Source organism: Pseudochaenichthys georgianus, chromosome 6 (assembly GCF_902827115.2).
Source record: "Pseudochaenichthys georgianus chromosome 6, fPseGeo1.2, whole genome shotgun sequence".
In the NCBI taxonomy this organism is placed as follows: domain Eukaryota; kingdom Metazoa; phylum Chordata; class Actinopteri; order Perciformes; family Channichthyidae; genus Pseudochaenichthys; species Pseudochaenichthys georgianus.
In genome coordinates, this window is record NC_047508.1 from 31,922,004 (window position 1) to 31,949,306 (window position 27,303).

A 27,303-nucleotide genomic window follows, 5' to 3' on the forward strand; every position below is an offset into this window, starting at 1 on the left:
TTATATATTCGTAATCACCATTATCACTTCCATGTATTAAAATGAATTAATTATGTTGAGTACATGTCTGAATGTTTGTAAATTTCAATGTTTTTAAATAAAGATTTTAAAAAAAAAACGTCTCCTCTCCTCCCGACACTTCCGTGTTTTTGCAGCTGCAGCATAAACTGCTTCTCGATCAGCTCCTCTGTTACAAACAGGAACTTGCCTTCTATTAACTGAGCTGAACTCAATTTTAAGAACTGACTGCAGTTCAGTTTCGACATCCGGGATCCTCTTGTGACAGTCAGCTGATCGCGGCAGGCTCTGCAAACAGATCCTGTCTGACTACAAGAGGTACGTTCATAGTTATTTTAAAAAGAAGTTAGAAATGGCTGCAGACCCACCGAAGTTAAAGACAGTGATTGCTGCCAATGAAAGGTAAGTAACAGAAAGATGTGCTAATTTTCAGTAAGACAGGGGATTCAGATAACACATGTGATACTACTCTTCATTTCTTTATGTGTATTTCTTTACACAGGCTGCAAAACTTGAAGAATACTTTTGAGACAAAGTATGGAGAACCTCCTCTTTTCTATGCATGTGCTCCTGGAAGGGTCAATCTAATAGGTAATGTTATTGTATAAAGTATGCTTTAGTTGACTATACTGTAGGTGTGCCTTATAGGTAAGAACTGTCCCTTTTAAGACAGTCACACTTATCTCATGTTGCTGTTTTTGCCAGTTAAGTAAGTTAATTACACAAAATGAAAATAAACTATTTTTTCCTAAAACAATGTTTACAATTGACTAAGATGCAGTGTTAAAATGTTTGTATGAATTACTACATGAATAGCTTCTGCTAATGACACTATCTTTGTTCATATATCTCATATTTCACAGGAGAGCATATTGATTACTGTGGCTATTCTGTTCTTCCCATGGCCATTGAACCCAGTATTCTCGCGGCTGTCTCTTTAAACAACTCAGGGAAAATCACACTGGCCAACGCAAATCCTCTGTACACGTAAGCTTGATCATTCACATTTACATTGACTGAGCCTGTGAAGTTAAGGAGTTTATAATACCTTTACAGCATCCATCATCTGCTTGCAGGGATTTCACTCTGTCGTGTTCAGAGGACATTGCCATTGACAGAGATAATCCAAAGTGGTATTACTACTTTCTCTGTGGAGTAAAAGGTATAAAGGTAAAATACAATTATTCCTCATCCAGGAAAATTAAGTATACTGTGGTAAAGTGTTGCTTTCCACAAATTAATGGAATTAATCTACCTGTTTGGTTTTTTACAGGAGAATTTTGGGATTGCTAATTTAGCGGGGATGTCGTGTGTCGTAGAAGGAACTATTCCTCCGAGCTCCGGCCTCTCCAGTTCCAGTGCCTTAGTTTGTTGTGCTGGGCTCGTAACAATGGAGGCAAATCAAAAGTCCCTCTCCAAGGTAAATGCATGGGGAAAAAAACATTTAAATTCAAAGAGCTATATATATACTGTATGTTCATTTTTAGTTTATTTATAGCACATTTCAACAAAGGGGCGGTTAAAAACTAGAAAGCAATTGAACAACAAAAGCATTGAGACAAAGTACCAAAGAAACACACCACAAAAAGACATTCAAGTAATACAAAAACAAGACATTTATAAGAAGCAAGAATAAAACTTACAGTGCAGTGTAAGAATATTTTAATATGTCATACTCATACTGTATATCTGTAATGGTCAAAATGTGGCTATTGAAATTCAGGTCTGAGTCAATGACCACTACAAGATTTTATGAAACAAGGAATTGTCATTCCTAACTTCAAAATAAACCTATTATGTGCTTGTCTTTAATGCCCTTAGTCAATATGAGAGGGTATATTGTCAATTTCAAAAGTTTTATTCATATCATTTTTTATTTCCAGGTGGCACTGGCTGAGATATGTGCCAAAAGTGAACGCTACATTGGCACAGAGGGAGGCGGCATGGACCAGTCCATCTCATTCCTGGCAGAGAGAGGAACTGTACGTCGCTTTACTTTCAGTACATTTGGGAAAAAAATTATCAGGATAATTTCTTTATCAAAACTTTTAATACAATAATAGAAGTTAATTGAAAAATGCAAGAATAAATGTCTGTTTTATTGTCCTTTATAAGTAGTGACATGAATTATGGTTTGTTACAAAAAATGTTTTAAATCTTTGTCAGGCCAAGCTGATAGAGTTTCAGCCTCTGCGAGCCACGGACGTAAAGCTCCCAGATGGAGCCGTATTTGTGATCTCTAACTGCTGCGTGGAGATGAACAAAGCTGCTTCTGCTCACTTCAACATTCGAGTGGTGGAGTGTCGAATCGCCACGAAGGTACAGTGATGCTGTCCAGTGGTTCTCAACCTGATCCTTCATGGGCAAAGGGTGATTTTTATAGAAATCAAGTTTATGACCATGCCTCTGTCTTTAGACGTGCTTGCTGTTAAATCACAATTTGCTTGTACCTTTCTTTATACTTTATTGTGAATATACATCCTATGATAAGAGTCTTTAAACAGGTTTAGAACCAGCAATGTGATTGGACAATGCTGCATGGTGAATCTGAACTTTAAAGAAAACAAATATTGATTGATTTAATGTTTATAAAGAAACCTGTCAACATAAATATTTCGTCCATAAACGTGATGCAATATCTCCAAATGGGGTTTCTTTTTTAAGCAATAAGGTTTAGTGCAAATCTCAATTCAAAGCAACCATAAGAACACAGAAATATTAGGAGATGGATGATCCTTTTAACTTTAGCATCATCTGGCATGAATGAAAATCACATTTTCTGATAGACTTGTTTTCATTATGCCCCCTTTGTTGAAGCAGTTGATTTTAATTAAGTAAATAACCTGCATCTGTGTTGTGTCACACTTGCCTGAAAACATTTAATCATATTTTCAATACGATAACTGTGAGAGAGTTTGTTGTTTCCTAACAATTCTTATTAATTCAATTCTGTAGCAAATGTGTGTGATTATCAATTTCAAGTGGAGAGACGGGTAAAAAGTTCCACATTTTAATGTCTTTCTGTGTGTGGTGTGTGATCTGTGAACTCAGATGCTGGCCCAGGCTCGAGGTCTGGACTCGGGCAGGATGCTGAAGCTGGTGCAGGTTCAGACGGAGCTGAAGGCCTCCCTGCAGGAGATGCTGGCTCTGGTGGACGAGGCGCTGCATCCTGAGCCGTACAGCCGTGAGGAGATCTGCAAGGCGCTGGGCATCACCCACAAGCAGTTCTCCACAGAGCTGCTGAGCGCCAACACTCAGCAGGGTGAGAAACACAAACACATATATGAGTCATGTTTGTAGTTTAATGAGTGGATTGACAGGTTAGATAATGACTTACTAATTAAAAGGTGATCTTGCTTAATATTCATCAAATGCTGGTGAAATAGGGACTTTTGTAATCTAAAGACATCGTTTTTTCGGACTACTAGACGGAAATGTTAAAAAGCGGTTTAGGTTCTGGTTACATTTTCAATTATTCAAATGTTTTTGTATTTGTAGCAATAATAATTTTAACGTTGATCTAGGATATAACGATTTAAAATATTAATACAGTTTTGTGATGTAACACTAAATGGCATCTAGAATTAAAGTTATTTTCAAGTAGGGGTGTAACGGTATGAGACCGTCACGGTACTATATCCATGTGTCACGGTACATACGATTAATTCACACTCATTTTCAACTATCTGCTGATAAGTAGCCACCAATTCTGAGGTTTTATTCTATTAAGTTATTAACATTCTTGTGCCTAAATATCCTCAAAAGACAAACAAATTACTCTAAAAGCATCATTACATTTTACTGATATTAAAGCTTGTGTTCAGAAACTCCAATAACACCAACCAGATGAATGACCTGACAACCTTTTCTCCTCTCTCTCAGAGACACACTTCAAGCTGCACCAGCGAGCCCGGCATGTGTACGGTGAAGCTGCGCGCGTGCTGCAGTTTAAGAGTGTGTGTGACTCTGAACCTGCTGAATCCGTCCAGCGACTGGGAGATCTGATGAACCAGAGCCATGCGAGCTGCAGAGACCTGTATGAGTGCAGTTGCCCTGAACTGGATCAACTGGTGGGCATCTGTCTGTGAGTACAGCCTACTAATACAGACTAACTCTCAGGACAGATAGTATGGGATCAAATTAAATATTGACCATTGCAGTTTTAGGGATTTGACAAGTTGTGTGGCTGAATTTTCATTTTTAGCTGTTTCAGTGTCAGGGTCCAGGGGGGTATACTGCGAAGCAGGATTTTCGCTTAGCCGGCTAAATTCAGGGAAAACTCCGGCTTTCCGGTCATCCGAAGCTGGTTCTCTTTTTAGCAGGCTAGATCTCCATGGTAATATATGCTAAGCAGCTAACCTGGTCGGGACCAGGGGGGTATACTGCGAAGCAGGATTTTCGCTTAGCCGGCTAAATTCAGGGAAAACTCCGGCTTTCCGGTCATCCGAAGCTGGTTCTCTTTTTAGCAAGCTAGATCTCCATGGTAATATATGCTAAGCAGCTAACCTGGTCGGGACCAGGTTAGGTTGCAGGCTAAGAGCTCAACTCAGTGAAAGCACCGCCTGCTGACCAATCAGAGCTCAGTGTGCGGAGTTTAAAGCGATCAAGTCATATTACAGGAGAAAGGAAATACAGAAAAACTGCCGTCGCAGGAAAGACGGCCGGCAAAAATCACCGACTGTGTGAACGTGAACATGAATAGAATATCACCTCCATCTTCAGAGCAATCTGACTAGTATAACATTAGCGTTAAGAAAGCTTACTTAAATATCGGCCACAACATAAGTAACCGGATCAGAGTACATTAAGTACAGTCCGCGGCATATCACTTCATAATGTATCATATATCTCCTTATCTGAGTCAGCTGAGCCGTATCTGGCCATGCAACACTCACTGTGTCACATACTGTATGCAGAAGTATTATTTTAAGCAACACATAAGTTGACGAAACACTCGAGACAAATGTAATTGAAGTCAGATTGTGTTTTAGACGGGGCAGTGATATCATAAACCTGTTCATGTACGCATTCAAACACTTTTTCTTTTTCCAGCTGTATTCACCTTGCAGGTGCAGCTCTGTGGCTTTTATCCTGGATAAAGTGTTTAAGTCATGGATGTTTAAAGTTTAACTTCTTCATTTTTGACTAGTATTAAAGTTCACTTTTCATTCAGGAAGTATGACGCTGCGCTGTCAGTACGCTTCTCCATGTTTGTGATTGGTCGAATGCTCCAAATACCACCTCTTTCATGTGAACGCGCACCTAACTAGATAGGACACGGCTGGCTTGAGCGATCCACTTGATAACCAGCGTTGTAGTACAGTTTAGCGAGAGCGCGTGTGTTTTGGATTAAGCCAACCGGCTAACTCAAACATATCCAGGTTAGGTTGAACCAGCTTCGTAGTATAGGCCCCAGGTTAGGTTGCAGGCTAAGAGCTCAACTCAGTGAAAGCACTGCCTGCTGACCAATCAGAGCTCAGTGTGCGGAGTTTAAAGCGATCAAGTCAAATTACAGGAGAAAGGAAATACAGAAAAGCTGCCGTCGCAGGAAAGACGGCCGGCAAAAATCACCGACTGTGTGAACGTGAACATTAATAGAATATCACCTCCCATCTTCAGAGCAATCTGACTAGTATAACATTAGCGTTAAGAAAGCTTACTTAAATATCGGCCACAACATAAGTAACCGGATCAGAGTACATTAAGTACAGTCCGCGGCATATCACTTCATAATGTATCATATCTCTCCTTATCTGAGTCAGCTTAGCCGTATCTGGCCGTGCAACACTCACAGTGTCACATACTGTATGCAGAAGTATTATTTTAAGCAACACATAAGTTGACGAAACACTCGAGACAAATGTAATTGAAGTCAGATCGTGTTTTAGACGGGGCAGTGATATCATAAACCTGTTAATGTACGCATTCAAACACTTTTTCTTTTGCCAGCTGTATTCACCTTGCAGGTGCAGCTATGTGGCTTTTATCCTGGATAAAGTGTTTAAGTCATGGATGTTTAAAGTTTAAGTTCTTCATTTTTGACTAGTATTAAAGTTCACTTTTCATTCAGGAAGTATGACGCTGCGCTGTCAGTGCGCTTCTCCATGTTTGTGATTGGTCGAATTCTCCAGATACCACCCCTTTCATGTGAACGCGCACCTAACTAGATAGGACACGGCTGGCTTGAGCGATCCACTTGATAACCAGCGTCGTAGTACAGTTTAGCGAGAGCGCGTGTGTTTTGGATTAAGCCAACCGGCTAACTCAAACATATCCAGGTTAGGTTGAACCAGGTTCGTAGTATAGGCCCCTGGTGTTCTGCAGGTTTGCTTCCACTTCAATACTTTTCATACCAACTTAACTTTTACTGTTTTGATGCACCAAATCAACAAAATACTAAACCATTATATAGTAACAGAACATGATGAAGTATGTTCATCAAACATACATAAATCATGGTAAATTGGTGACCATGGTCAATATAATACCTGCCTACAATAGCATCTGAACATGTTGGTGTTAGCATTTAGCTCAAAGCAACGTAAACGGACTTCTTCTCTTTGTTTGTATATTTCGTGCTGGTTGGTCAGCTGTAAATGTAGCCCTGTGTACTGTAGGCAGTGGGTTCAGAAATATTGTCTTTATTGATAAACTGACTAAAAAGCTTCTTCTTGTTTCCCTTCGCAGGAAGTCGGGGTCAGTGGGCTCCCGGCTGACAGGAGCAGGTTGGGGCGGCTGTGCTGTCTCAATGGTTCCCGATGAGAAGGTGGAGTCTTTCTTAAAAGCAGTGAGCGAGGCTTACTACCACCCCTATCCACGCAGGGCAGGGATGGAAAAACAGAGTTTGTTTGTGTCAAAGCCGGGCGGGGGGGCTGCCATTTTCATTGAGGAGTAAAATACATCCTCCAGTATTTACAGCAATCCTTCAATCACATCTTTTGTTTACCTTATTCAGATCGCTCTTAACTTTAATGAAATAATCCAATATGTAAACTTTACTCTTGTTTAAAGTGACAACAATGGTGAATAATTTGTTTCAAAGGGAATCAGATTTTTGTAATTGATTTTTTACAATGTAATGTATCATTGTTCAGCTTAGAGAAGAAGAGATGACAAATAAAATAATAATGAAGTTACATTTGTGCTGCTGTATGAAATCCATTCATAATTTCAATTTTCTGTTTACATTTTATATATAACAACACAATACAATAAGTAACTACTAACTCTCAGATTGTATTTTGTTAAAGGTGTGAGAGCCACTGGAAAATAATAAGGGTAGAAGAGTTCTGATTTGATCACATATCAATATCACTTAATTGTAGCAGTGATGTTAGAGGCTCAGTGGTCAGGTAGGCGCACTGTACTGCACTGACTGTAACTGCAGCATCTGCATTAACATCTGTCTATGATTTTATCACATTGTACCGCGTCCAGGCCGATTCCTCTTTTACTTTCTGGTCATATATGTCCACTAAACATTTTTTATAGATAAAATAGTTTTTCAAGCTAATCTCCACTGTATTCATCTCATCTTATGTTGAGAACCAAATTGAAAAAGTTTGGAGTTTGATCATTTAAATGTTGTGCAGCAACTGAACAATGTTCAAAGTGAAGGATAAATGTTTTAAGACAAAATATGAGTTTTTAACACATTTGTTGGAACGAAAGCAGGCCAAATAATTGTTGAATATCAAATAAAAAAGATTGATTATCTTTAATAGGAAGGATTCAAGGCGAGGCATGGGGAGAACGCACACATATATTGGAAGATGCGTAGTCAGTAAAATGCATTAAAATCAATAAATAATTTCATATCATCACCTTCAGCAGTTTTATGTCAGTATTTAAGAAACACATTTTAGCATGATGGAGTCTGTTTGAGGGGAGTTTTTCAGTGCATTGACTTACATAAGAGTCTTCTACACTTTTAGTACTCGTGATTTTGGATTTCTTAACTCGTGTTCCATGTATTCTGTTTGTGACAATCAGAAAATTAAATCATTCAAATAAAATTGAATAAATCCACCAACCACTCAGTTAAGGCAGAACAAGGATGTCCTTCTTTTTGGCAACTCATACATAATGTCTTAAAATATATCATCTGAGTTTGCCCATTAACCAAATTCCTTGCATAATAAAGGTTTTAAAGTTGTCCATTATCAGTTTTTAATCAGATGGTTTTTTGGGGGGCAAAATTGTTCCCCTAGATAATCTTATTTGACTGGCCTTTAATATTTAATATAATCCACATTCACACTAAAGTAAAAAAAAATGAGGTAGGCATGTGAAGATTTGAGCATAGATTCACCCAAATGAAGGACACTCATACGTTGTGCTTAGTCTGTGTGAACCATGCATTTGGTGACCTGAAGTGTAACCAGTATCTGTAGGTCAGAGCTAATGTTCAGTTTTCAGTCTGTTTTTGCTGGTGCTCCTGTGCTTTCGTCAGAAACGCACGAGACTGCGTTCTTTCTCTTCAACATGTTTTCTATCCAGGTGGAGCTTTGTGGTGTCCTTCCAGGCGAGCCAGTAGAAGACGCTGTGCTCATCTTCATGTTTTTTCCTGAGGTAATGAGCTCTCCGTAGCCCTGCTGGTGGGAGAAGGCATACGCAGAGCGGTGGGAGCTCGTCCTGCGAACTCTCCTCAGGCTCTGCTCCTGAGGGCCCTGCCTCCTTCTGAACTGTTGGACATGACGAACCTGTCCAAATACAAGGTGGAGGAGGTACTTTGATCCTTTACTTAAATAAAAGTAGTAATACCACAATGAAAATATGCAATATCTATATAGTATATATTTAGATATTTAAATGTATAATATTTTCTATTTAAAAGTATTAATAGCAAATTGCACAAGTATTCAAAGTAAAAGTATAGTTCTGCATAAAGTGTTCAATGTGACTGGCAGATATATGACATTTGTCGACTGTGTATACTGATATATCAATGTTTAAGTAGCTAACAATTCACAGATATCTTAATTAGACAAGGATCCCCAACTCAATTAGAGTTAAAAAGGCTGGGAACATCTGGTTCAATTTTTTATAAATTGTACTATCTTAGCAGATAATTTCTTCTTGTAAACTCTTTATCTGCAACTAGTAACTTAAGCTGTCAAAGTATAGGAGTACTAAATATATTCAACATGAAATGTTGTGAAGTTTAAAAAAACGTTGTTAACATCAAAGTTACTGTACCTTATCTGTTAGAGTTGGGAAGAGCTCTACTCTCAGGAAGCTGACTGCCATGCCGGGCACCACACACACCACAGAGGTGAGCAGAATGACCAACCACACACTCTTCTCTGATAGACAGTTTCGAGCTGTGCCTGAGGACACACATTTATCTTAAAGTGAATTTCAGTGCATCAGTATTCATTCTTCACATTTATCCAAATGAGCCAAACTTACCTACGAATGGGAAACTACTTGTAAAGATGCCAAACATGCCATCACTTTGCATGGCAAACAATATGGAAAAGTAGACTATCAGGCTCCCCCATACAAAGAAGTGATTGACGACTGTCCAGTAGTGTGTGTCGAGTCCAATCTAGGAACAGATACATGCACCATAAACAGGGCGTTTAATTATCTCATCAACACTGATTTTGTCTGTTTATGCTCTTACCTGAACAGTCACGACAATGACCAAGGATGTTGCTATGGTAACAGCAAACACATGTTGGTCAGAAATGTAGGAGCCGTCCTCTTTCACCATGACAGAGAAGGCAGCGTAGGGAATGAAGAAGAGCAGGGATGATGTGCTAACCCCCTGCAGCGTGCACAGGAAGAACTGGCGTTTGTTGAAGAAGAGGTTTTGCTGGCCTGGTTTGTAGAGGCTCGGGTAGTGAAGGCTGTTCTGGTCACTGACATCCTGTAGGAAATATCACCAGAGTTATGTGGTATTATAATAGAGAATGGTAGGGATATGGTATACAGTTAGTATTGATGGCTCAATGCTAGTTTTCTTTGGTAGATTTTAAGTCCAGTGGCATAAATGTACATTTGTTATCAAGTTAGGGGTTCTAGCCAAAGTTATATTAAGTTTAGTACTTCATGTGGTGTTAGATATTTGGATACCAATCAATACACATTAAAAGAGGTTGAAGTAATAATATTTTGACTTGTTTAGCTTATTTTAAAAATAATAAGGCAATTTAATATTGCCAATATAATTATTACCTGATCAAAAAGTCCCATCGCCAGGACTGGTAAAGATGTGTAGACTATATTGAAGAGGGTAATGAACCACTGGTCATACACAGTCTGTGGAAAGAGGATAGCAATATACTATACATTATTTAAAAACAAATGTGGAAAGGTTTGTGCCTTTAAATCAAAGCCCCTTTGAAAGATCAGGTCAGGTGTGTGTGGCCAAAATCAATAGTCCCATTTCAGAGTAACAAAAAAATGATGATGTCCACAATTAGCTCATCAGTGTCAGTATTCTTACCTGAGCTGAGAAACCACAGAAGAAGCCGTACCAGAAGTGTACCAGTGTGAAGGCAAAGTTCTTGTAGAAGAAGTACCACAGGAAATTACACATGCGGAAGTAGGACCAGCGCCCGTGAACCAGCAGGAGGCACCGCAGGTACCGAAACTGAGCGAAGGAGTAATCTGAAGCCAGAACCGCCTGCATTCCCTCCTGACCGCTGATGCCAACACCAATGTGAGCAGCTGAGGAAGAAACAGCAGAATGTATCGCTGACCTTTGAAACTAAAGGCAAGCTATTTATTTGTTCAATTGTCATACACCAAAAGACTGGCCAGGGCTTCCTAGATACTATAAACATTAAAAACAGGAGCAATAACATGTTGAGAGTGTACAAACACATATACACCTTGTTAAAGTTACATAATGTCAATGCTAATATGAGTTTAATCCATCCTTGGAAATGTTAGCTTTGAAATATAACAGAGGCACAAACTGTTTCTTTAACGAATCAAACATAAAGCTTCTTCCCACGATACTATGACATCGTTATCAGTGCCCAAAATGTCATGTTACAATTAGTAGACAGATACACGACTGACATGAAAAAAGCGAAATCTAGCTACTTGAATGTTATGATGCGGTAAAAAATGTTCCTATATTTAGCTTTGGGTCCCTGAGTGAGATTCACTCTTGATCATGCTGACATCGTTGGCTCCATCTCCAATAGCCAGGGTGACGGCCCTCTTGTGCCTCTTCACCAGCTCCACCACCTGGGCTTTCTGCATGGGAGTGACCCGGCAGCAGATGACAGTTTTACACAAACAGGCCAAGTCCAGCAAGACATGCTCCAGCTGTGGCTCCATGGCGTGAGCCTGCAGAGAGAACATACATCACACCTATTAGAGCTATCATTACCAGGCTAGCGTGACCCCTGCAGAGGAAGAAACAGCTCAATGAAACATTTCCATCAAGCTGTTGTTGCACCGTGCTCTGGGCGCAGCGAGGGAGCAGCTCCTCTGAGGAAATGGATGTTAATGAAAACCTTGAATAGAGCCGAGGGCCCTCAGGAGCGCAGTAGATCATTACAGACTCAGCTCCGTCAGCAGCAGCATCAGCAAAGACAAACTCAGCAACACAACAATCATTTAACAAACGTGCAGGCGTCGGCCCCAGAATAAAATCAAGCCGAGGTTATCATTAGAACAAAGGAAAATACCATATATTTAAAGAAATGTTGGTATATTACCAAACTGTGTCCATTGATGACTAAGGCGTACTCTGCAATGATGGTATCTTCATACACAGAGCCATCTGCAAACATGTCTGCCTTCTCAACATCTCCTGCACTGCTAACTCGACTCAGGCCAAGAATCTGCTCTTTGGCACTCCTGAGGAGAGAGGAAAGCAAGTTAACAAACATTTACAGAATGTTTAAATAAAGCTTTATGAAGGCTCTACTGAATAACAGCATTATCATAGTCCATTGGATAAAATATTACTTTTAGGTACTACATTAACAATATTTCCCACACATAACTCACCTGAGTTGCTGCTGCACCTCCAGCAGTGTGTGGCCTGAGATGACAAACACCTCATTCATGTCGTCTCGCAGCATGTGGCAGGAGTAGCCGATGTTCATCGCCGTCTCTGAAATGTTTTTATACAATATACATCTCTTTAAATATTTACCGTATCAGCTTTTTTGTCCAAAAAGGTACTTCAGTTGAATTATGCTACCTAGTTTATCTCCTGTGAGGACCCAGATCTTGATGTCAGCCAGAGCTAGAGAGGCGATGGTTTCTGGGACTCCGTCCTGAAGTTTGTCCTCGATAGCTGTGGCTCCTAGAAGCTTCAGCCATGCCAGAGGCAGAGGAGCAGAGGCTTAATGAGTGTGATCATTTTAAGGGTTTAACAAAAGGAGAACAATTGTACCTTCAAGCCCTGCTCAATTTCCTCGTAGAGAACAGCCAGCTGATCTTCGCGGTTCTCAATCACAGTGCTGGCGGAAATGAACTTCTTCATCCAGATTTCAAAATAATCTTCATCAAGATCTTTGTAAGCCAGAGCCAGTGTGCGAAGTCCTTCTCCAGCAAATCCCTTGAACATGATCGAAAAAGAAACACAGTTGTAAAGCGCACAGATGATTTCAGTACTTTAATTACAGATGAACTTAAGTGCACAATTTCTTAAATTAAGTCATTCATTTGTTCCAATTGTGAAACCCTTACATTGAGATGTTCTGAGGTGGTGTACATGAGATCTTCATTTGAGGGATCCAGAAGATCAAAGATGATAGTGTCAGCTCCTTTGGAGTAGAGTGTAATCTGGCCCTGTGGGTTTCTCACTGTAATACGAGAAAAAGAAGACAGCATGACTTTTCTGAGCAAATCCTATTTGCATTCAAATACATTGAACATAATGCAAACACATAGAGCCTATAACTTTATGCTATTTAAGAAGAGTTATGACTAATTATTTCAGGTATATTGAAAAATGTTAAAAAATGAGTCAGTACACTTGTTTTCTAAATGATTTTGTGTGCACATACTGTCATGATGACTACTTGTCGGCTAAAGAGAGTAGACCTAACCAATGACACTCATTCTCTTGCGCACGTTGTTGAAGTCCAGTATGGCCAGCAGCTGGTAGGTGACAGCTCTTCCCAGCTCACACAGTGTGATGGTCTCGGGGGTCCGGGTCCGGAAGACAAACCCAAAGTTTCGCGCCGCAGTGACCAGGGCTCCTTCATCAGGGGACTGGGCCTGGTACACCAAATGTCCTTCATGTTTACAGAAAACAAACCAGAACCAATTACACATTTTGAGTTTTTTATGTTATAATTGTTGATGCTTCACTTCTGGATTGTGTGCCCAGTTCACCTTCATTCTTCTCCTCTGGCATGACAGTGTGGCACAAAGCCAGCAGTCTGAAGAAATCCTGCTCTGCCGGATCCTCCAGCTTAATGGCTTCAACCAGCCGGCCATCATAAAACTTAAACCCTCTGTCATGGAGAGGGTTGAAGGAAAAGTCCACACAGTCTGTTTTCTGAGGGCACAGGGAGCGCCACATCGTAAAAACAATACAAGAGTTGGTACAGAGTTAATAATGTGTGCTTGTTTAGCCTCACTTACTTCTGTAATTTCCCCCTTCTGCTTAAATTCATCATATACATCACCTAAGAAAAACAAAAAAGGTATATTAAAATTAAATATAACAAGTTTGCCATTGACATAAATGAGATGTTTTAAAGTCCAAACTGACACCTTTTACTTTAGAGTGAAAAAGCTGATTATGAAATATTCTGATATTTAATAGAATACATTTGACCAGATTTCCATATCCTACTGGAATAATTATACAATTCAATGGTATTTCAGAGTAATAATAAACCAGTGAACCAAAGTTGATAAAACACATTTAAATGTTTTTTGGTTATATGGCGCAAGGTAAAGTCATTTATTACTTTTTTGTAGGACATAGTAAAAACATTTAACTGGATATCAACCAGTCTGTTCTGGTCTGCCAGTGGCATGATGCAGATGTTAGTTTTCTCATATTTGTGTGTTCAATACCGTATGTCTGTCCATTTATGGAGCACTTTTTGAACACCATGATGTTCTGGGTGAGGGTGCCCGTCTTGTCGGAGAAGACGTACTCCACCTGGCCGAGCTCCTCGTTCAGGGTGGTGGTGCGAGCTTCTGCCGCGGTGTTCGTCTGACTGTGGTACATCCTCTGGTCCCAGTTGATAAAGTAACTATGACCAAGTCGCAGTACCTCCACACTGAAGGAAGGTGCAAACAAACATTGTATTGTAATATTTTGCTCTAAACTGAAAGATTGAATTCAGAGTGAAAGTTTGAAAAAAAGAGGGAAAAGATCATTGTTATGCATCTCCTCAAAGCAACAATATGTTTCTAAGAAAGGTTTATGGCATAGCATTTTGGAAAAGCGTTGGTTACCCTTACCTGACATACAGTGAGATGGGCATGACAGTGTTGAGGATGATGATGTAGGACCAGAAGGTGAGGAAGCCAGAGAAAACAGCACTGCTCTGAAAGTCATCCCACGGCAAAAACACCTGAAAGTTTCTGCCTGTCCAGCTCTCCCAGAGAGTGTTTCCAATGGCCAACACAACTCCCATACAGATGAGGAAAGCAAAGATCTGAAATATAGATAATCAATTGATGTTCTTTAATGCTTTAAGCTTTTATGCCCGCAGATCTGGAATAAACTGCCTGAACATCTGAGGTCTGCTCCAATGCTTGGTTCCTTTAATTCGGCTAAAACCTTTATTTTTACTGCTGCTTTTCCAGAGGTCATTTAACTATATTGTATTATTATTTGTCTGCACTTTTTGCAGAATCTTTTGTATTCACAATGTCGATTTTGTTATTTATTAATGATACTTGTGTTAATCCTTATGTAAAGGCATCTGAATTGCCTTTGTGTCTGAAATGGGCTATGAACTAACCTTAACCCTAAAGCTTGTGTTTTAAAGCAACAACTTACCCACAAAACCAAAGTGTTCATCAGCTTATCAATACTTGTCCTTTTAAATGTAGTCCTTCCGCAATTCTGCATGAGTTTGGTTTGCAAACCTGTTGGAGGGATACAACAAATATCAGTGTTGAAAGAACATAGGATTAAAAGCATCAAATCAATAAAAAAGATCATTCATACCAGCAAAGATAACCATCCCAAAGCACCACTCAGTGTTTCTGAGTACACAGCCTCGCAGCAGCAGGTTCTCATTGTCCAGAGGGTGTTTACTGTCTCTCAAGTGTAACGTTCCTGTGAATTTATCCAGCTTGTTGTTTGGTGGCTCGCAGATGACTTCTCCTGATGAACAAACCAGTCTTTAATGCAGGAAAGATTTCATAGACATTTATTCACACATCAAAGTCAACATGGCCACATACAGAAAGCCTGCATTTTCTACAATTGTTTTATTTACGCAAATATAAAAAATAAACTCATGTGTTAAGCGGGATCTCACCATCAAAGTCCATCAGTTTTGAAATATCTCCGAAGTCTGAGGTTTTGGTCAAAGCCTGGCGAACTTTCAGATTGGTCTCTCTGTTTGGTGAAAAACGAAAAAAGAAAATGTGTGTTGTGCGGTGACGTAGAAAGGTTTCAGTAAACCCCTTTAATGTTAAGAAAAGTCACGTACACTCAAGAATCTGCAAAAACAATCAACCATCAAAAATCATAATCATTGTCGCACATAGAATTCAAATGCAGTTTAGGTTTCTTCAGTTTTACTATACATAACAGATGCAGCACTTACCCATCTAGCTCTGCAGTCTCAATATAACACAGTCCATATGGCTCACTACTGCTGAGGAGGAGGATGTCTGCCTGGGTGTCAAACCAAAAATATAAAAGTGAGAAAAGACAATAAATCAATCTCTGCAGCACTGAATCTGTCAGAGAAGTCAGCCGCTTCTTTGAATTTTGAACATCTGCAACAATTTAAATCAGTGGCACAAAGTCCCCCAATTTACACGATAATTGTACTTACAGCAACAAACTGATTATTCTCTAGTTTGATGATATCCCCCACTCGAATTTTCATCCATTTCTCATTCTGTAAACTTGTATAAAAAAAGACAACATAATGAAAAAACATACTTGTGCTTAAACAAACACTATATCATAAGTTGTGCATGAGATTTGGCTTTTCAGCAGTTACACAAAGCATCTAAAAGAGAAAGGAGGATAAAGTACCTTCCACTGATGAGCACCTGAGACTGGCGGTTGTTGACTTGCTGGTCGCTTTTATATCTGAACTGACATTTTGAAAAAGGGGGAATCATTTTACCATATTGTGATAAAGAAGAGAATTAAGAAGAACTGTAAAGGCTAAATAGTTACACTAACGAAGTCATCAGTGGCGTCCTTCACAGCCGTGATCACCAGCACCAACACCAAAGGCACGATGGTTGTGAACCACGACAAAGAGGAAATCCCTGGAATTAACTGAGAAGAAAAGCACGTTAGCTAACTAATTTTCTTGTGATCTCCACTCCAAAAACTACATTTAAATAAGTGACTATATGCCCACAAGCACCGTTTCTCCTACCTGCAGTATCAGCAGCAGAAGGAAGTAAGCGTTCGCCACTCTCTGAAACTGCTCGAACAGGTTGATGGGCAGGAAGGTGAGCACGTTGTACTTTGAGGTTTTTATGTGATTGTCCTGAACAACCAAATATTCAGAAACAACAGTGTTAAATAACTGCATCCTACACTTGTGAATAAAGCAAACCTGATGTAGTGTTAAGGTCTACTTACAGCATAAGAGAAGTTTTCATTGTAGTCCCGCGCGTTGGCTTTCACGTGGCGTTCCTCCTCTACATAGAGAGAACGCATGGTCAGTACAAATACATCTACATACTGTAAAAGTGGCAGAGACATTTTGAATTCATCAATACAATCAGTTTTAAGGTTGTCCTTGTAAACGGCATCTTGTCATTTCAGCTCCTGCCATGCCTTTTCTGTCCTTTGTGAGTGCTCAATGTATTCCTATGTATCACCTGACCTCCACACCCACCAACTGTACATCGGCCTACAGTCTATGCTGCAAACACATTTCCAATTTCCTTTTCAGTAGGCCTTTGATTTTTTCGATTGTTCATGCCATCTGCCTTGTTATTACCTATTGTATTGCCTTTGAGGACTTTTTGACTGTTAGTGATGAATCTTAAATTACACTTGTTTTGTTGGACAGAACTAGGCTAGCTGTTCCCCCTCCATTTCCAGTCTTTATGTTTACGTCTCCTGGCTGTTTTCCAACATTTACCGGACAGACATAATACTGGCGTCAATGATTTCAGTTTATTCTATGCAAGATATCAGATAGGTTCCTTACAAAAGATAATTGCTTTAACTTTGTTTAAATGCATAAGTATGTTTTAGACATTACCAATCAATTTAAAACATATTTGATACAATTTATTGGCAGTTGTTAACATGACATAATTACCCATAACTTTTAATGGCAATTGTCTCAGAGTTTGGTCCAGCTTCACTATGGATACATAAAGCTATTCCTAGTTTATTTGTCTGTCACTAAGACTCACAAATCCTTCTGGCCATAACCTTTTATTTTTACAGTATCATACGCCATACGCTATCTTATAGAATTATTATGATGGGTTTGCCTTTTTTATGCCCATGAATCCAACATTAGACCTGAATGTGATTATGAAACTTGAGCCCCTTTTTGTGTGAGTCCGATTCAAGGATTCGATAATACAACTAGGAGTGTCTGTCACATGTGGACTCTGTCTGAGCCTTTTTCTACATGAATTCAAGATGTTATCTGTAATTACACGCTCTGACATTCATCTCATGGCTCACACGTCAAGGTAATGTAACAAGGCACATTATCATTCTTAGTCATGCTTTTTAACGTCTAAACTGAAAATATATTCACTGAGAAACAAAACAGTAAATAATCTTCAACATGACAAAAACATTTTTCACAGTACCTTAAACTTTGAACACAGAGACATGTCTGAGAATTGAATTATGCATAATGCCCGTGCACAGACCTGCAACAGGAAACACCTTCTCACACAACAGGCTGGCCTCGTCTTGCTATCAGTTACAAAGACAATTATTGAGTAAGAAAAGCTTTGGTCTGCTTAAAAATAAAAATGTAAATGCTATATATTTTTTTTCTTATAAAGCATTTTTGTAAAAAGAATTGATTTCTGAGGGAGCTTTTTACATCTGTCTGCAAGAATTGAAGTGTAGAAGTTAACAATTAAATGAATGATGAAAGCCATTTATAATGCCATACCCTTTTCCTCTGAGTCTTGTAACATCCATACATAACACTTTTAGATGATAAATCACTGTGGGAAAATTATGGTTTTTTTTCCAGAAGATGACAACAAAATAACCATTCTTTATGATCCCTTTTATTGATTGTAAAGAAATGGAAAATATATATTTAAATTAGCTTGAATTCTATTCAAAAATGGACATTTCGGAGCCTGTCTCTGCATGTCATAACAGGCCACCTCAATCTGTGTCTGATGCAGATACTGATAACAGCATGCTTCAAATAACAAATACCTGCACACAGAAAGCAACAATGCTCAGAGAGAGAGACTAGCTCATGTTAACTTTTTCCTAAACCAGTGTACTACACCAGGACAGGATGTAGAGAGACTGTAAACCCACCTGAGAGAAGACAGAGGAGACATATGACTGTAGCTTTTGAAATATATCACAAATACCATAATTCTTTACCACAACCACACTTTACACAAAAACAAATAATTAAATTGTAAAATAGTTACCTATGTGAGTTTTTCTCCTCCAAAAGGCCATTTTCTCCGGGGCCCTTCTAGGGGTTTCCCTACAAGACATGTGAAGAAATCAGAAATGGGATGTAACTAATAAATACATTTACTCAAGTACTTCACCTGAGTATTTTCATTTTCTGTATACTTTTACTCCGCTACACTTTACAGGCAGATGTTGTTTTGGCCACTATATTCATTTGACTGCTTTAGTCACTAGTAAATGTGTATTTAGATTGTTAAATACAAGATCTAATCAAGTAACTGTATTATCATATGTTAGCTAAGACATTATTGAGGAAACATTTAATTAAAACCTTTCCCAGATGCAATATAAAGCGATAATTACATTTTCGCATAGGTTATTATCCAACGGCATATTCATTCTACGTATTGAGTACTTTTGATTCTTTAAACTAAACCTATTTTAACCTTTAAGCTTCTAACTTCACTACATTTTTTTTGACAGCTTTAGTTACTAGTCACTAATATAACTGCCTATAAAACTGATACTACTTACACCTGAATGCATCAGAAATGATAATCCAATAATCCAACATAATAGTATCCTATAATACTCAAAATTCTTTTTTTATGTTGTGGTTTTGTAGATAATGCATTCATTCACTTAATTGGCATGTCTAATTTGTTATGGATTTTTTTATTGTACATTGGTATAAGATCTAAGGCAACACACAAAGCAGACTGCAGCCTTGTCTCTTTTCTGTTCAGATAAGCCACTTTAATTAAACTATCAGTGTGGGCAGCAGCAGGTGACTCCCCAGTGAACTCTGTTGCCTTAGCAAAGCTCCCAGGTGAGGAAACACAAAGCAACAAGGTGTACAGTTACTTGTTTTTCAAAATAATGTGTTAGTGTGTGAAATAAAACATGGTTTCTTACCTCGCACAAGTTTGTCACAGGCGCATTCTTGTTGTGTCTCCATGTATCCGTTTATTTCAAGCTCCACATTTAGCAGATGTATCCGCAGTAAACACTTTGTATCCTCCTCCTGAATAAACCATCACCAGACATGGATGCAGTCGTGTAAATACCAAACAAAGCCTGTTCATCTGCGAAGAAGAAAAAAACAGCTGAAGGTGTATTGATGGGAAAATGGCTGCAGGCAAGCAACAAGCAGTCACAATATTCAGAGAGAAATGTGGACAAAGAGGAACATCACCCAACTGATGATCACAACCCGAGAGAGATGAGATGAAGCTGAGACTGGAGTCTCTGCTTCAGGGGGGAGGGGGGTTGCCACTCCTTACTCTTTCTGATGTTGTACTGTAGCTCATAATAACGACAAGACTCATTAAAGTAGCCTACATGTTAATGCATTAGTATATTTTTCATTTGATTATTGATGATAAGTTATTGTTTTGTTTGAAAACTTCTCAATCTAGTTTATTTTAGGTCCAAAACCATTGTTGCCTAATACATGTTTATTAACCTTAGTAATCGTTTTGGATGAGGTAGGTTGTGCTGCTGTGTAACTTAATATAATTAACAGGTGACCTATGTGTTTGTGTCTATGTGCCCTTATGCTCCATGTTCAGTCCCATAACAATAATACATACATCATTAAAGTATAAAAGCCTTTGTAGTAATTAGAAAGTATGTACACATACATCTAACCTCTATGTAATACCTTTAGTATGATTAAGCGACTCTTCAGTAAAGCTCAGAGGTGGAGAAGTACTCAGACCTTGTACCAAATATTTTGTTTTTCAATATCCTCTGCTTTCAAAATGTTTATTTAAAGTAATAGGATCAAATATACTTGAAGTGCAAAGAGTACTACTCATTATTACAGAATGACATATTTCAAATGTAAGTTCATATAAATGTTGAAATTCACTCTCTCAATGTCCTGGTATTATATGTGATAATTGCTTGTAAATTACAGCAAAATTGTGAAATAATAATCACATACATATCACAAATAAATACAGTATTGCCCCACAGTTCCAATCTCGTCCATTCCACCCTGGTTGTTCCCAATGTCAAGTGTAGACCTCAATATACGAGAGGAGTTAAAGGAAAAGAAAGAACTACCAGTATGGCTCATAGTCCAGAATTATTTTTGCAAGATATCACTCAGACTCAACAATCATATTTACAGATGGTTCCAAAGATCCAGAGACAGGGCGTGCAGGGGCAGCAGTTTATATCCCAGTGAGTAATACACATATAAAGAAAAGGGTAACAGACCATGTGTCAGTATACACCACAGAGTTGTTGGCATTGGTGTTGTCATTGAAATGGATAGAGGAGAAAGAAATACATAATAGTGTAATTGCATCTGACAACTTTTCAGCATTATCAAGTATACAATCAGGCAGATCTTCATTTAGAATGGACATAATAAATGAAATATTTCTAATTTTATATAAAATGCAAAACAAAGGCATAGCAACTCGTTTCATCTGGGTTCCTGCTCATGTTGATGTGGAGGGTAATGAACAGGTGGATATTCTGGCCAAACAAACACTCAGAATTATGAACATAGACACAGAAGTTCCACTCAGCAAAGCGGAGGTTAAAACATTCATACAGAAATATGCACAAACAACATGGCAAGAACATTGGGATCTTAGTGATACAGGAAGACATCTTTATAAAATTCAAAGGTATGTGGGGGATGGAAGGAAGGTAGGGTTTAAAAGAAGGGAGGAAAATGTCATTTCTCGGATGAGAATAGGTCATACAGGTCTCAATCATACATTAAGTATAATAGGAAAGCATCCAACCGGAAAGTGTATACACTGTAGCCAGCCAGCAACTGTTGAGCATGTTTTACTGCTTTGCAGGAAATATAGTACTCAGAGAAATGTGCTTTTCCAGACACTCAAGAAAGCAAAATTCCATGACATCAGGCAATATATATTGTGAGATTATTACGTTTCTAAGAGAAATTGATACATTTAAAATAATCTAGAGTTTTGGTTCTTTGTTTTGTTTCTTTTGTTTATTGTTTTCTGCATAGTCTCTTGTCCACACTCCAGTCCAGTTGGTGGCGGTAATGCACCTAAAAGTTGGTTTGCCAACCGCCAATAAACACTAAAGAAGAAGAAGAAGAGTTCACGTCGGGTAGCTTGCTTCTGGCTTGCTTCATACAGGTTGAGTAAATCCTGCCTTATTTGCAGAGCTGAGAAAGGTCTAAGGATTTAATTCTCCCGGATTTTGTCCAGAATTGACAGTCAGACAGAGGACTAAACGGTCGGTGAACAGTGGTGCTGTTAAAGGCAAGTCTCTTGAAAGAGTTGTATTTTTCGACGTTACAGTACTGACCCAATGATTACGCAGCATGCAGCAACGCTTAAACTCAGGTTAGGCTTCACTAAAGAGGATGTCAACACCCCAAATTAATGCAACCAATACCAGTTACTTTTTCTACTTTTATAAGGGATTCTGCCTTCTGGTAAACCAAGGCATAGACTGGAAAGTACGTATTATGCCAAAGTCAGAATATCTAATGAAACCAGGTGTTCAATTTATGCTGTATAACTTTTACACTAAAATGTGTCGAATCATCTTAAAGATGTGCTGCGTAGTTTGCTGCTGCTGATTTTCTGTTGTGTGTCTTTGTGTGTTTTGTCCAGCTATGCTAATGGATGGGATGGTCCCTTTTAAGATTAGCTACAGTATGTCTATGAGTGGTTCAGTTCCAGTCTTATCTAATCACATTTTTGTCATTACTGTAGGTATGTAAGACTCAGAACATTCAATATTAAAGATATGTAAAATGTGCTCCCCAACCAACCTCAATTGGATTATTAACAGTACTTCTAATTACTCTTATAACAAGTATCGTTTATGTTTATGTTTGTATGTCTTGTCCTTGTATGTTTCTTTATAAAGCGACCTTGAGGTTATGAAAGGCGCTATATAAATTCAAGTTATTATTATTGATTTCTACCCTTCTATTTGTCAACATGTAAACATGAACCACCCAACTGTGAAGTGCAGGTTGTGAAAAGAGACGGTTTGTTTGAGTTACAGATAGCATAACTGAATTGTTACCAACTAAAATGACTTGTTGTTCTTTCAGAGACAGAATGGCTGCACTGCGTGGTCTGAGGCAGTGCCACCCCACAGGCATTCCTCTCTCCCAATTTCACACGAGCAGCCATGCTTCTGCTAAACAGCATTACAAAATGCTTGTGCTCGGAGGAGGAAGTGGAGGCATTTCAATGAGTGCACGAATGAAGAGGATGTTTGGAGCTGGAAATGTGGCTGTTGTGGAGCCCAGTGAGGCAAGGATCCTGTAGTAATAGGATTTGTATTAGCCTCACCTCTCTTTGTGTATCACTAAAAGACAATTCTACAGATCATTAATTTCATTAATTCAGGTGTAAACTCATGATATCACTATTTTATTGACTTTTAAAGCTGGTTGTCTAAGAACCTTTCTCTTTTTCCAGATGCACTACTATCAGCCTATATGGACCCTGGTTGGTGCTGGTGCAAAAACGTTGACCTCATCAGGTCGGTCCACTGCGAGTGTTATGCCGTCTGGTGTGAAGTGGGTGAAATCTAAAGTTCAGGAAATAAACCCAGACAAAAATACCGTCCTCACAGACGATGGGACTGAAGTATGTTTACTTAGGAAACTTTTATTTATATATAATAAAATAGTGTAATATAAAAATATAATTGCTTAATACTGTGCAAAATAAAGATTATTGATGTGCATCTAACCTTACATAGACTTTATTTCCCATTTCAGATCTCTTATGAGTATTTGATTGTGGCGCTTGGCTTACAACTCCATTTTGAGAAGGTGAAGTATCCCTTTGTTCATTTATAGTAAATGTATGCCCTTTTATATAAATTAGATTAACATTAATTAGTCGCCTAATTGATTTGTTGACTGACAGAAAAATCTCAGCCAGTTTTTTGATAATGTATTAATCATTGAGGTATTTTTTTTTCATCTAAAAAAACAATTTCAGCATTCTCTTCTTATATTTAGATCAAAGGACTGCCAGAAGGATTTGATCACCCAAAGATTGGATCAAACTACTCAGTCGAAACTGTGGGGAAAACTTGGAAAGCTCTGCAGGACTTCAAAGAGGGAAACGCTGTGTTCACTTTCCCAAACACTCCTGTGAAATGTGCAGGAGCCCCACAGAAGATAATGTATCTAACAGATGCCTATCTCAGAAAGGTATTTCAGAATGTAATGTTGTACATTTTGAAACTATCATGTTTGGTTCTCCAAATTAAATGAAGAAATGTTTTTGTTTCTTTCCAAGACGGGTAAAAGAGCAAAGGCCAACATCATATACAACACATCGCTCCCTGTGCTCTTTGGGATCAAGAAATATGCTGACTCATTGTGGGAAATTGTGAAACAGCGTGACCTACAAATTAATATGAGGCAAAACCTGATCGAAGTGAGGGCAGATAAGCAAGAAGCTGTGTTTGAAAATCTTGACAAACCAGGCGAAACCAAAGTGTTTCAGGTAACTATCACTGTACCTCAACAGAAGCTTTTCCTTCCTCTTCATTTTAGTGGGAAAAGAAACTACAGTGAATAACCCTTAAAACTGATTCTCTGTATTAGTATGAAATGCTTCATGTCACACCACCAATGGGACCCAATCTGGTGGTTAAAGGCAGTCAGCTGGCAGATGAAGTTGGCTGGTTGGACATCAGCAAAGACAACCTTCAACATAATAGATATCCAAATGTGTTTGGGATTGGAGACTGTACAAACCTTCCCACGGCCAAAACAGGAGCTGCTGTCGGTGAGTGATTATTGTGTCATTAGTTCAACATTGCATTAACGCAACTCTAGAATTCACTCAATATCGGCTTACAATTCATGCAGTCATATCCCTTTTTAACTGCTTGTGTTTTTTGTAATTTGAGAGGGACTTTCCGTTAGTGTATTGCACAATTGCCCATTGTATTTACTGGCGACTATAAAAACATAAACCACACCCTAAAAAGCTTGTAGTGAAGGGACACTTCTCAGTATCTGCTGGATTGTATCATTATCAGTTCACCTCTGTGCTTTAGCTCACTTTTCCGATTACATTTTCCAAATAAATGTTTTGCACATGATACAAATGCATAGTAAAGTTTAACCCTCGGATCCTTGCCAGCTGAAACTGTCTGTGTTTATGCCAGTTCCTGTCTGGTAACTGGATTAAATGATGGGAAGTTCTTGGCAACTGTAGATCACTGATGATGACATAGGGGTTGTAAAACATTCCTTATCACTTCCTGTACAACTTCAACGTGACTACAGTAAAGAATTAGTCTAATCATGCCCACCATGTTTACATTCCAGGGTGAATTCACAAAGAAACGATTGCAGCAACTGATTGCGCCATAAATTGTGCATCACTTGCTATTCTACCTGGTCCAATTCACATAAGATATTTACATTGCAACTCACAATTACATGGCAAGTTTTGAACACACCTGACACTTCATGAAGGCTCAACAAAGAGAACATGTGGGAGGCCCAGATATTTGTGCTATGCCAGGCTGATGTTAAGTTTCCATGTCCTTATTCTGGGGCCACTATAATTAACCCCACATGCAAGTGGATTATTAGCATGCATAGATGGATGGTACAGAATGTATGTGTAGGATGAATTTGGAAAACTTGTTAGTCTTTTCAATTCCTAATAAGAGAATACATACAAATAAAATCTTACCCTTGTTTTCAAATATGCAGCTGCACAGTCTGCTATTTTGAACAGAACCATCAGCCGAGTACTGAAAAATGAGAAGCCAGACAGAACGGTAAAACCTCCTTTCTTTTTGATTTTGAAACATGGTCTAACTTCTCTGAAGTACTTCTGTTGTAAAAATCTGCAAATACATAAACATTGGTCTCCTTGTTTACAGTATGATGGCTACACCTCGTGTCCATTGGTCACAAGCTACAACACAGTGATTCTGGCAGAGTTTGATTACAACGGACAACCACTGGAAACATTCCCTGTGAACCAAGCCAAAGAGAGCAGAATCATGTACCACATGAAAGCTGATGTGATGCCTCACCTCTACTGGCACGGGCTACTACGGTATGTATAACGTTGATTAACAAAATTGTAATAGTTGTTAGTATGAATCATACCAAATGTTATTATTTGTATTTATTTCTCTTATGTCAGGGGCCTGTGGGGTGGACCAGCACCATACAGGAAACTCCTTCATCTCGGGATGAAATGATACCATCCATTTGCAAGTTGATACTTACATTTCCACTTCTTTTAGGGAAAGAAGTAGCACATTATCTCCATTATCTGAAAGGGTGGACACTTGCGGGCTAATACAGTGGTGGCCTCTACCTCATGACTAATCATAATAAATGTTTGCATATTTTTGAACATGCAGCAAGTCACTCCCAGTAATAAGAATTGTATCTGAATCTATGTAGCTTTTAGCTGCTAATTGGGTTTTTTTTTGGTTCATTTGGCAGCACATTGAATGTAAGGATGGCTGCATTGATAACCCCAATTATCCAACCAACAATGGCAAGATATTGGAGGTATACTCAACTCTACAGCGGCAATCATTGTTGACCAGTTATAAGGACTGTTGTGTTGACAGCAATCAAATCTCACATCATGGATTGTTGAACAAAGTGTGCTGGAAAAAAAATGTTAAAGTCTGTTATTGTGTTTGTAGTGTAGCCATTTTTCCATTTCATACAGTCTTCAGGTTTGTTGCCAGTGTGTGCGGTTCTATATTTGTATTCGTTTTTTGTGCTTCTAACATGAAAGATTTTTTTTCTTGGGGAATGGCCATGAAAATGACTAGTGCTTTTCTTACACATGTCAGAAGAATATTGTAAATGATTATCAAATGAGTGCCTAAATAACTTGTAATCCAGTTGGTGGTTATACAGTCAGTGCTAACTTCATTATTGTATTAGGATTTGTTCATCTATAATCATTCAAATGAATGTGTATACTTATAAACCCATTTTAATTGCTATAACAGAAAAAATAAAAATAAAACCGTAAATATTTCGTTAGAAAAATTCCTACCCTGCTGTCTTTGTTATTTTTCATCCAAATAATGTGCATGAAATATTGGATGTTTTATTTGATTTACAGTAGTTTTAGTGTGATAGTTGTGTCTACTATTCTTGAGTCCCTGATTAATATTATCACTTAAGACCATAGACTTTATAGGTAAAGAAACAATCATCTCTGTCATATTCAAATGTAAGGTAGACTGTGCTAAATGTGCTGTACATGCAGACCATGTTTATTCTGATAGGTGTTGTAGCAGAAGTAGGCTACTTAAGTGATTTTCAAGTTTTGCCAATTTACTCATCAATTAGATGTTGTTGAAACAATCGATGAAAAAAAAGGTATTTTAATAATGAAAACTTTTGGAACTCCTTAAGGTAAAAGAACAAACATAACTCTGGTCCTATGTGGCCCCTACATGGAATAATGTACAGAATAACCTACAATTGTCATGGCTGAAATTAGTCAATTTGAAAGGATCGTGAGAATGTGGTTACTCTTAAAAATACACTGAAATCGTAAAAAGAAGATACC

The 27,303-nt window shown here is 38.4% G+C and overlaps 3 protein-coding genes across 4 annotated transcripts; 2 read left to right on the forward strand and 1 right to left on the reverse strand.

Moving 5' to 3' along the window:
* Nucleotides 1–162: 162 nt before the first annotated feature.
* galk2 (galactokinase 2) lies at nt 163–7,154 on the forward strand. Its single transcript, XM_034085875.2, has 10 exons — nt 163–420; nt 521–609; nt 882–1,005; nt 1,095–1,188; nt 1,292–1,438; nt 1,902–2,000; nt 2,185–2,337; nt 3,070–3,280; nt 3,901–4,102; nt 6,706–7,154. The coding sequence occupies exons 1-10, from the start codon at nt 371–373 to the stop codon at nt 6,911–6,913; spliced, it is 1,377 nt and encodes a 458-aa protein (XP_033941766.1). The 5' UTR covers nt 163–370; the 3' UTR covers nt 6,914–7,154.
* Nucleotides 7,155–7,720: 566 nt separating this feature from the next.
* Nucleotides 7,721–19,742, reverse strand: atp8b4 (ATPase phospholipid transporting 8B4). Its single transcript, XM_034085807.2, has 28 exons — nt 19,667–19,742; nt 18,763–18,821; nt 16,745–16,803; nt 16,536–16,649; nt 16,334–16,432; nt 16,181–16,242; nt 15,975–16,047; nt 15,741–15,811; nt 15,450–15,529; nt 15,134–15,292; nt 14,963–15,051; nt 14,419–14,615; nt 14,026–14,234; nt 13,585–13,628; nt 13,333–13,498; nt 13,044–13,232; nt 12,682–12,797; nt 12,386–12,550; nt 12,191–12,302; nt 11,995–12,100; nt 11,700–11,841; nt 11,142–11,325; nt 10,472–10,695; nt 10,201–10,284; nt 9,647–9,892; nt 9,430–9,568; nt 9,217–9,347; nt 7,721–8,720 (listed from the first exon to the last, which is right to left on the reverse strand). The coding sequence occupies exons 2-28, from the start codon at nt 18,791–18,793 to the stop codon at nt 8,433–8,435; spliced, it is 3,579 nt and encodes a 1,192-aa protein (XP_033941698.2). The 5' UTR covers nt 18,794–18,821; nt 19,667–19,742; the 3' UTR covers nt 7,721–8,432.
* Nucleotides 19,743–21,841: 2,099 nt separating this feature from the next.
* On the forward strand, nt 21,842–26,776 carry sqor (sulfide quinone oxidoreductase). Of its 2 annotated transcripts, XM_071203388.1 has the most exons (11): nt 21,842–22,011; nt 22,818–23,022; nt 23,191–23,361; nt 23,496–23,549; nt 23,742–23,936; nt 24,025–24,234; nt 24,336–24,519; nt 25,461–25,528; nt 25,634–25,812; nt 25,903–25,972; nt 26,211–26,776. In XM_071203388.1, the coding sequence occupies exons 2-10, from the start codon at nt 22,825–22,827 to the stop codon at nt 25,958–25,960; spliced, it is 1,317 nt and encodes a 438-aa protein (XP_071059489.1). In that variant the 5' UTR covers nt 21,842–22,011; nt 22,818–22,824; the 3' UTR covers nt 25,961–25,972; nt 26,211–26,776. The 2 variants fall into 2 exon arrangements, with proteins under 2 accessions (XP_071059489.1, XP_033941466.1); XM_034085575.2 differs by having other exon boundaries at nt 25,903–26,776.
* Nucleotides 26,777–27,303: the final 527 nt, after the last annotated feature.